The 11,062-nt window shown below is 35.3% G+C and overlaps 1 protein-coding gene across 1 annotated transcript; it reads right to left on the reverse strand.

Annotated features, from left to right (window-relative positions):
- Nucleotides 1-1,649: 1,649 nt before the first annotated feature.
- Nucleotides 1,650-2,867, reverse strand: LOC124644600 (histone H1-like). Its single transcript, XM_047184088.1, has 3 exons — nucleotides 2,828-2,867; nucleotides 2,430-2,666; nucleotides 1,650-2,188 (listed from the first exon to the last, which is right to left on the reverse strand). Exons 1-3 carry the CDS (start codon nucleotides 2,865-2,867, stop codon nucleotides 1,683-1,685), a joined length of 783 nt encoding a protein of 260 aa, XP_047040044.1. The 3' UTR covers nucleotides 1,650-1,682.
- Nucleotides 2,868-11,062: the final 8,195 nt, after the last annotated feature.

Consider the following 11,062-nt stretch of genomic DNA (forward strand, 5'->3'; position numbering starts at 1 on the left):
TACATAAAATAATTCACATTTTATAAAAAATATGTTACGGGAACATGAATTGATGGTGAAAGTACTTATATTTTGGTTTATTTCTGTATAAAAACCTATATTTAGAAATAAATGTTGTTTACAATAACATGTTATATTGGCATAGTGCTGTGCAGTTGTCATAATAGTATCGATATAATATCCACTTAATAAGTCTGCTTTTACAAATTTTAACATCAGAACTTACTGTCCCTAAGACACTGAGCCCTCAGAGTTGTGTATTATTTTCAACAAAACATCAGTTAAAAACATTTTGATTAAAAAGGCGTATTATAAAATTCAGGATTTTAAAGACATATTTTATTGAAAATAATATGTTTTGCCTTTTTATTTTCACATGATGCTTCTACGGCGACCACGGGCACGGCAGTGCTTCCGCACAGACGAGCAAATCGGAATGCAAGTTGCAATGTTTGCTTGAGAACTTAGTTACCGAGTATAGATTTCGAATTGTATAAATATTTTTTTCTTAGCACTAAAATTGTTTTGTACAATCGATTAATACATAATTAGCTCCATTTGCATTATATAACTTTCTTATGAATAGCTTGAAAACGATTTTAAATTATTGTTTTTTTTTTAAGAGAGTATCCTTATGGCGTTTCTTGCGGATTCTTCTTCATAGGACCGAATCTTTGGCACCCTGCAACTAGTCTGACGTGAAAGAACTTTCATAGGGCTATTTGAAATAATAAATAATTACTTTGCCTGTTTATTTTTTTTTTTCAAAGGTATCACCCTACTGAAATGACTCCTCCCATTTGGTTGATGTTGTTGAGGTTATTAGTATCAGTGAAGTTAATGTGATAGTTAGTTCTATGACGAAGAGATTATTTACACTCGGTTATTTTTATGCACCCAGTAAGACTCGTACATACTTCTAACTAGAATACAATATCGATATTTGTTGAATCCGGTAGCGGTACAACCCTAGTAATGGCAGCCATTTTAGTTACGACTGCAGACTGACAGTAGGTGTGCACGTTTTTTTCGTGACATTTCCTGTCCCTTTATTTATATGTCAATGATCTAATGGGATCAATGGGCATCACAATCTTTTTAGTACCTACAACATGTTTTTTTTTAATCTATAATTTAAGCATCGGAGCCATCTTAGTGCACTTCCACACAAACGAATTTTGTCGCGCGTATAAAGGTAGGTATACGTTTCGGTATTGCACCACACATCGCTAGCCACTAGAAATTTTCCATTGTAAATATCTTGATTCCAAGAATTTTGGAGAGGTGGCTGTGGTTCCTACCTTGAAGGTATCTGTATTTTAAGTTAATTTTTATTAAATACATACCATTGACCCGACACAAGTTCACGAACAACTTCAATGCCAGTTTTTCTTAAAACAACGGTTTTATGAATTTTCTGTCAAGTTGTTTTAAGAAAAACGGACGTTAATGCTGTCGGTGTAATTGCCCCTTAGTAAAATCTTTGTATTTAATTACCCATAAGTAATTAAAGAAATATTCATTTTAAAAACAATTTAATTACACAGTACGAAACAATTTAGATTGCTAAAAATTACATATTTAGCGTGCCATAATTATTTAAAAATATAATTTATATTTGATGCAAATAAAATATATTTCATCACTATTTCTCAATGGATAAATTTTATTACGCACTAGATTCATTTCTTTTTCCTTGGCCGCCTCTTCCTAGGTTTGGCTTTTGATTTCCCTTTTCCTTTCCCTTTAGGTTTTCGTTTGGATTTTGCTTTAGCTTTAGCTTTAGGCTTTTTAGTCTTGGTTTGTTTTTCTTCTTTTGCTTTAGTAGCTTCCATTTCAGCTTTCTGCTTTGCAGCCAATGCCGCGGCTTTTTTGACGGCTTCAGCAGCTTTCCTTGCTATAGCTTTGAGCCTTTCGGCTTCTTTCTTTTTCGCTTCAGCTATTAATCTTGCCTCTCGTGCTTTCATAGCGGCAGCTAGTTCACGCCTGTTTCTTTCCTCCTCTTGGTCAATTTCTTTAATCCTAGTTTGTATAGCACCTATGAAACCATTTGTCAACTTTCCAACGAAGGCTTCCATTTTGCGACCAGTTGGTCCGTTGAAGAAATTTACCGTCATGGGCGGCACCGCTTCAATTTTTAAATATTTCCACGAAGTGACCCCAAAACTTTTTAGAGTTTTCGAAGCAACTGGAAATTAAGGGCTTATTTAAGAATCATAATGAATATATGGCTAAAATGTAACTCGTGATTCTACTCTTATTACCTGTAGAAACATTTCCAAAAAAAGCTTACTGGGTGACCATTGGCTCCTACCTTTTCACAATAGTTTACATGTTATAATAAATTAGAACTCTATGATTATCAGACAAACGCTTAGCACTGTATATTGTCACATTTGTCCTTTTTTACTGAGTGTCTCTGATTTTACCAAGTCTCTTTTTAGCTTCATATAACTCTCTTTCAAGATACTCGACTTCAGCAAGTATCTGTCGTTCACGGATTGATATTAATTTTGAACTTAACAAACGTTCTGCTTTTGCTACAGCCGTTTCTACTTTCTCTACAACTGGATTGAATACGAGTGCTCTCGCACGAGTATCTTTAATATAACTCTTAGTTGAATCCCATTTATTTGAAACTGCAGGTCGAATTGTATCCAGAGAAACTGCGAACAAAACAAATGCGGACGTGCATTAAAAGGACATGAAGCCAACTGACCATATAATTATTATTGTCGCTACTAAATATCATGACCTGCTAGAACCCACTTTTGTTTTGCAACAGTTTCATTTCAAACTACTGGAGAAAAAGTTTTTTATTTCATACCTAGTGCCATTTCTAGGATCTTCCTGGTTGTCCGCGCCATTTTCAAAAAGGTTTTCGATAATTTAATAAAAAATAGTTACGATAATTTTGGTGCATTTATGAAAACCATTGTCAGTCTTGTTATTGGTTGACACACTCTTATTTTTTCCCTCAAAATATACTTTTTATTCCAGCCAGGCCAGGGGTACGTGCCTATGAAGTATTTCTAGCTCATAGTTTTTTTTACTCTATGGAAAAAATAATAAAACTACTATTCCTTGGTGGGTTTTATGCATAGGGTTTATTATATTACTTATACTTATACCTATAACCACCTTGACTCTTTCAGAACACGATTTTTTTAAAGCCATCATACTGTTGGGTGAATTTCCCGGGACCAAAAATTGCGTGGCATCGATGAAATCGGTACTAGAAATCATTGTTATAATATTCATATATTTTTTTCTAAGAAGGTGAAATAGTAATCTATGTGTAGCACTAAATATTTTGTTAATAGGATTAATTGGTTCTCCAAAAAAAAAAATTAAACCTCAAAATCTTTCATTGCCGTGTTTGTCCACAAGTCACCTTGATGTGTACTAGACCTTATTGATGAAAATGTATTAGTTATTTATATTAAAACCTACTTTTATTTGATTCGTGAATAGTTAAAGTATTGTTACGGAATACATTTATTAAAATATTTAAACAATACAACAAATGGTAAATAAAAAATAGTTTGTCTCAGAACTATCATTCATCGCCATGTCCTAAACATATTTGAGAATATTGCTTTTCCTAAGGGTTTGCGTCCCTCCCGCTATGCGCTAAATGTTGCATATTAGTGGACGTCAAGTGTTCGACGTGGAATGACGTGTGCACGTGCCTGCGTTTTTGCGCCATAAATGAAAGTATTCAATTTTTTTTATACTGGACATTTTTTCTCTCATCGCCGTGGATAGGTCTAACTTCTGTTTGAATAAGTTTGTCCTCTTAATTGATCATTCGGTACAATGCCATTTATCTTATGTTTATTTGTGATGTGTTAATTACTGTGAATTATTAACAGATTTTTGGTTTTTTGATGTTTTAGCCTTGATATTCATCGCCGCGCTCTCATTTCCGTGGTTTCCGTGGTCAAAATTTGCTATGGCAATGAAAAAAAATACACGGCAATGAAGAAATTTTCATCGCCATGCCTTGTAAAACAATTTCGTTTCATTGCCGTGGCCACATGTTTCATTACCGTGACTTATGTTTTCATCGCCACGGCATGATTAGGATAAAAAAACAATTTGTACTATATACAGTCAACTACAAAAAGATACTACAGTCAAATTATAAACATAATAATGGATTGATTCTTTCTAGAAAGCCAAGATGCCTAAACCGAAACTATCGGAAGAGGAGAGAAAGGAAAGAAAAAATTGTATGAAAAAAAACGACGTGAAAAGTTCTTTCATTGCCATGGACGCACGTTTAATTGCCGTGTATGCATGTTTCATTGCTGTGGCATGAAAATTTTAATCTTGTGTATCTCGTTAGATTTTTAAGCTATCTACTAGATATTAAGTAAGAATACATATCTTATCTAAAACTTAAATAAACACTACTTTTTCTTGTTCTAAAGTTGAAGAATAAAAAATCCACGGAAATGAAAATTTTATTGGACCTGTTGAAATTCACCCTGTTACCAAAAGTGCAAACTCAGAAGCTCGTTGCAAAATTACGCTGACCCTATAATTAGTCGAACAGTTTTGAAGCTAATGGTAGTTTTTATGCTCGGCACTCATCCTCTTCGTTTTGCCCAAAGATTGGGGTTTTCGACCTCAAGATTTGGAAATTCCCCGAGCTTGAGACCATAAGCATCATCGCTTATGTAGTGACTCGAAACAAAGTTTTCCTCTCCTTCTGTGGCTCTAGAAAATAGGAACATTATAATGTGTTAACCTATATTTTATTTATCTTTGAAGTTGGCACCTTTTCATCGCCTCTAGATCTTATCATAGGAGGACAGATGCACCTCCTTACAGTTTGCAGTTCGAATTTAATATCTACATATAAGCGCGCAAACGACAACGACCCTGCAAGAAACGACCTCACAGAATGAAGTAGGTACTGAGTATTGCTGACATGGCTGAACTCATTGCAACTGAGTAAACCATCCCACAGAGATATAATGTTACAAGGTTTGGGCGGATTATAATGAACCTCTCTTAACAATAAAATATTTTTTATTAATACTTTTTTTTGGATTTATCACCATCACTTTCGACAGATCTTTTAATGTGTTATGTATGCGACAGCAGGTACAGTTTTTTCAGGCGTCTGACTCGCTAAAACCACTGCACACAACTCTACGAGTCTAATTGTTTATCGATATAGAATTCTAGACGTGCATGTGTATTTATTCACAAATTCAAAATACATATGTAAAAGCAAAAAGGGATTAGGTACTGCACTGTCTTTTTACTGCATTGCGTATAATCTATGTCTACCTGCTTTTGAAGTGCCTTTTCAATTTTTCTTTGCCAACTTTTCCCATTACCAGTAATTGCTCTAAAAATATTTTCCGAAACTGTAACGTCAGCGTCACTTTGAAGATTCGGTCTCTGTAGGTAGACAATCTGCTCAATCGTTCATATGTCATTGTCCACACATAAATAACTGAACATAAAGTTATTGAGCAATCACAATTTGCAAACACGATGTTAGAATCGTTGACCCAGATCAATTGTCTTACATGCATAATCGTAGTGAATTATTACAGTATGAATAAGTAGAGTTAAAGAATCTATTACGATTGTAGATCATAAACTTGTTGAGCTAATGTCCTATTGTTCAGGAAAGTCAATGACTTCGTTGAGGTGGCAGGATTTAAGGAATCTTGTATGAATTATCCAGTAACCTCATTAAAAAGCAGTGTAAGCATCCAGTAAAGCAGAATTTCCAGTTTTTCAGCTGTGATAATTACCTCTTTTTCCCCTTAAACCATAACATTACTTCTCCTTCAGGTAGTATTTAAAGGCCTTCGACTAAAACAATATTGCAGAAACGTCGTTGAAATCTCATTATTTCGCCATCCAAACAAATTAGAATTCCAAATATTTGACTTGATTTATTTATGTTTGCATGCACTTAATTAATTACTTTTCCGCTTTGTGAAATAAGATTTCCTTGAGATACCTATTGTGCGTTATGTAGGTAAGTCAAATATTTGAGAACCGTAAGCTAATTAACCTATTTAAAAATTGAGTGCTAAAATAGTGTGTATTTACCAATGGTATTTACAGAAAAATTGCCAATGGTAGGTATAATGAACCAGACCCCGACAAAGGTTTCCTGATCAAGTATTTTAGCTACTTAACTGTATCTATTTACAAAAAGATCACTGCTCTCGACAGCTATTTCAAAAGCCAGTAAATACCTGGAATATTAATTCTCCAGTTGAGCAGTGGGTAATTAGAGGTTCCCAAACCATCCTATACTTTTTATGTAACATGAAGATTATCTACAACTATTCACATACCTTCTACTCAGCATTGCTTGATTCTTAAGAAAAGCGTTCCAGGCGTACGCATAGTCATGATGCCTTGTGCACATTTTAGAATTCGCAACTTTACACAGCCATCTGAACACAGCCTTAGAGATTTACAAATCAGACCAGTTGAAACTGGCCAGCAGAACTGCGTGAGATAATTTGAGATGTAATTAATTCCTGTATATAAATTAATGTGGGTCGCAGCTAAACTGTAAACAGGAATAAACTGGCCATAACCGGCTTTATGCCTGTTTGACACGAAACGTTTCAGATGGACATCGGCGACGAAGCTGACACGTTTTAAGTTCAATGCATCGTAAGCCGCGCGATTTACTGATCGTGAATCTATCGTGTTTTTTTTCTACAAAATACGGAAGTGCGTAACCACAGATTACCTAACGTTAACAGTTACTTAATATTACTAAAATAGGTAGGTAATTGTGGCAGCAAATATTATCATGTTGCAAGAATCGAAAAACAAATACCTATCTGATTCCTCTCTTAACTGTCATCAAGGTTGCTAACAAACAATTACTGTCAATCTACACTCATCACATCGAAAGACGAGAGGAAATTACAATAAGTATCTACCTAAGAAGGTACCTACACGTCTGCTGCAACCATCTGCGTAATTGTCCCCTCATAACTTTATAGTTTATAGTACCCAAATGACTATGATGCCGTCCGTTGAGTGAATAAATCACGCAATTTATTATCATAAACGGGGACAAGGATGCCCTTATTTGTAAAATTAAAATAAATATACCTATTTACGTGTAAGTAGGCTACTTATTCGTCGTTTGTTGATGTCAATGCCGTTGCTTAATGAAAGATATCATCTCCTGGGACTGGGCAAAAATAGCATGCACATCACTAAATGATTAAAGAACACTAGTTTCACATTACACGTCTGAAAAACTTGGAATAGAGAACATGGAAAAATTAATTAATCGTGTAGGTAGGTAATCTTATGTATTGTAGCGTTGGGCTTTCTGGCTAGAACAACTTTCAGATTATCAAAACCTAACTAAACCTAAAATAACTATCCATGAAACTAACCATGAAAAAGCGTGGTTTCATCGATACCTTATATTCGTAGTCAAAGCATAATCGGGAAAATGCAGAGCTTCTGTCGAACGTGAACTCAGTGCTCTTCGAGATAATAAATGCAAAGTAAACCTCGTTGTTCAGCGCCTTTGTGCAAGATTATTGTATCAGTATAGTTAAGTTCACAAAGCGATCATCTCTTACTTATTCTCCTCCAACCCTTTTCCCAACTATGTTGAAGTCGGCTTTCAGTCTAACCGGATGTAGCTGAGTACCAGTGCTTTACAAGGAACGGCTGCTCTATCTAACCTCCCCAACCCAGTTACCAGTACCCGGGCAACCCAATATCCTTTGGTTAGACTGGCGTCAGACTTACCGGCTTCTGACTACCCGTAACGTCTACCAAGGATCATCCCTTACTAAACTATAATTAAGCCTTCGTTTTAAGTCTTTATTTATCTATAACTACAAGTAGTAAGTAACTATTAATTAATCTGTGCTAGGGGAGATGTTCCCAAAACGGGTAAGCTAACGAAAAATGTTAAATAAAATAACCAAGAACATTACATGCGACTTGTATTTGTACTCATAAGGTTGTTTATATAATAAACTTTGGAAAACATAAGACAGTCTTAGTAATCTTCTTCAATATTCTGAAAAAAATCAAAAAAACTAAACCCCTTCGAAATACCCGCTTTGCCCTAGTGGGGGTCCTAAAACGGGTAACGCCTTTGGGCAAAGCAGGTAATGAATGAATATATGTGATAAATGAATTTAAATCATTTAAAAAAATATCTTAGCCTCCTATTATCCAGGAAATCTTTATTGTTAATTAGTCTCCTTAAATATGTTAAACAGTTGTCTTATTTTGATCAGTCTAGATTACTCTTTTACGTCATTAAATGTTACATTTGAAATTATAATGCTACCAACAGATAATTTTGTTAAAAATCAAAATCATAAAAAATATTTCAATTTCTTTTTCACGCTGTTCCTGTTCTTCTTCAGCTCTCTGTGGCTTTCTTTGTCTTCGATTAGCTTTCAGTGGGATCAATTGAGGAAGTGCCCCTTATTTTATTGGTGTTACATGATGATCCTCAGGTTGAAGAAGGATTGTAGTTTGTGATGGAGTCTTGCATGGTGTTATAAAATCCTTAAGAATTTGTGTTTCTGCCGTTATAGTCTTGCATGGTGTTGAAAGTTCTTCAATATACTGGCTTACTGGTATTGGAGTATGAGGTGGACTTATAGCTTCGTCAAGAGGTTGCGATCCAGTTTCATAACTTCCACATCCCACGAAGCATTTAAAGTTTTTCTTTTATATTTATTCACCCAATAAAAAAAAACAAAAAAAAAAACAAATTAGGTATTTTTTACATTTGAGTCAGATAAATAATGGCACTGGTCAGCTTAATACATATCATAAATTATTCCAGGGCAAATCGGATAGTCACCCGTTATGCCCCTACCCGTTTTGCCCAAAAGCACGTTTTAAATTTCAACTACCTTAACCATAAAATAGTAAACAAGGAGACCACTAATTATTCACAATTAATAAGCATATAACATGCAAAATGATAATACAAAACTACGAAAACCATATCTTACACCATATTTGAGTAGTTAGCACTAGCATAATTCGATTTTTTTTAATAAGTTCAGCATAAAACTTTTTTTATGTCTTACCTCGAACACGCTCGCTCCAGGTGCGCGAGCCGACTGACCGTGATCGGCAGGGGGGTAGTGTGCCACTCTACACTCACAGGTTCACACTAAGATCTATAATATTCGTATGGCAAGGCCTACCCGTTTTAGGAGGGGTACCCGTTTTAGGAACATCTCCCTAGTTGCTATCTTTTATAAAGTGGCAAATTTTTGTGAGTTTCTTTGTAGGGCACCGAAAATACTAAATCGATGTGACATAACCGGGTATAGGAAGTAGTTCCCTCGGGATGATTAAAGACTCAACACTCAATTCTTGATTAGCATTCCATATGTTACAGGTGGTACATGTTATGTAGTCTAGAAACAATATGACTAGGACCCTATGGGGCACAGCTTAAAGAAGTTGGAGAGTTTAACAGTAGCTTGTTACTAAATTATAATCATACTCAACAACATATTATGATCAAGTATGAGGGCGCGGGTTTGATCCCAGGTCAGGCAAGTACCAATGCAACTTTTCTAAGTCTGTATGTACTTTCTAAGTATATCTTAGACACCATTGGCTGTGTTTCGGATGGCACGTTGAACTGTAGGTCCCGGCTGTCATTGAACATCCTTGGCAGTCGTTACGGGTAGTCAGAAGCCAGTAAGTCTGACACCAGTCTAACCAAGGGGTATCGGGTTGCCCGGGTAACTGGGTTGAGGAGGTCAGATAGGCAGTCGCTTCTTGTAAAGCACTGGTACTCAGCTGAATCCGGTTAGACTGGAAGCTGACCCCAACATGATTGGGAAAAAGGCTCGGAGGATGACTCAACAACATATTATATGTTAGTGTCGGTGTGAGTGCGTGTGTGAGTTTGTGTGACTAACAGTAGGTATGTACCTACTTTCCTCAGGCCAGCTTCGTGTTCAGTGTAATCCCGCAAAATATTGCCAGGTTACATAAATGGAGAAGACAGAGTCATGACGGGTCAATAAAAAATCATGTAGGCACAATATTTTGTTCGAGACTGCACCGTGCACTGTACAATGTGTGAATGAATCGTCATGTAAACAATAGACATAGCATTGTAACCGAAGGTGAGTTCAACCGACTCAGAGATTTGAGGTTAATCAGTTATGTAACGCAACCTCAAAGTTATCAAATACTTGCTAATGTTAACTTGTTAAGTGTGTTACGGAGGTTCACATCATTGTGAAGGTAAAGTTCTATGATTTTGACATTGAACAAAGTTGCAATACTTGTTTGAAGAAATACAAGTTTTACGTAGATGTTCTAAATAGATTGACGAAATCAGACAATCTTTTGTATAAACTTGCTTCAAATCATGCAACAAAAATAATCTACCGATATTATTTTTTTCATAGAGGTGCAAACCCTTACTAAGTAAAATCTTAGAAAAGGTTGCTGCGTCTACACAAAACATATCAACTGCCTATTGGTACATAACGGTATTGACAGCAACAAACTAAATATACTCGTACATATAAAATGCATAGGGTAAAAACACTTAAGTAATTAAAAAATATTGACTTAACGTATGCAATGAAAAGCATGGCTGATAAATAAATATTAAGTGCGTTACAGAACAGTAAATAAAATTACACAATGAAATGAGTATGGAATACAAATTGCTGTTACAATTAATGTCAGCATGTTAATTGTATGTATTCTACATTTCGCTAGTTAATGTCGGATTATAATCCGTACATTATAATGTACGGTCATGCTTGGAAACGCATACTTCCGATTACGGCATGCATTACACAATGGAATATGAGACCTGTCTAATAGAACACTGTCATAAGGACTTGAACGTGAATCAAGTTTGTAAAACAGGCCATTTTGGATAATAGGTACTGTAAACTCAATTGCCAAGAGTTTAGCACCGATAGAAGTTGTAGATACTCGTTCTTTAAAAAATTGGACTTTACTTTAGTTATACTATGTTCCAGTCGCATACAGAAAGATAAGAATATAATATAATACATAATTTTAATAA

Source organism: Helicoverpa zea, chromosome 2 (genome assembly GCF_022581195.2).
Source record: "Helicoverpa zea isolate HzStark_Cry1AcR chromosome 2, ilHelZeax1.1, whole genome shotgun sequence".
In the NCBI taxonomy this organism is placed as follows: Eukaryota; Metazoa; Arthropoda; class Insecta; order Lepidoptera; family Noctuidae; genus Helicoverpa; species Helicoverpa zea.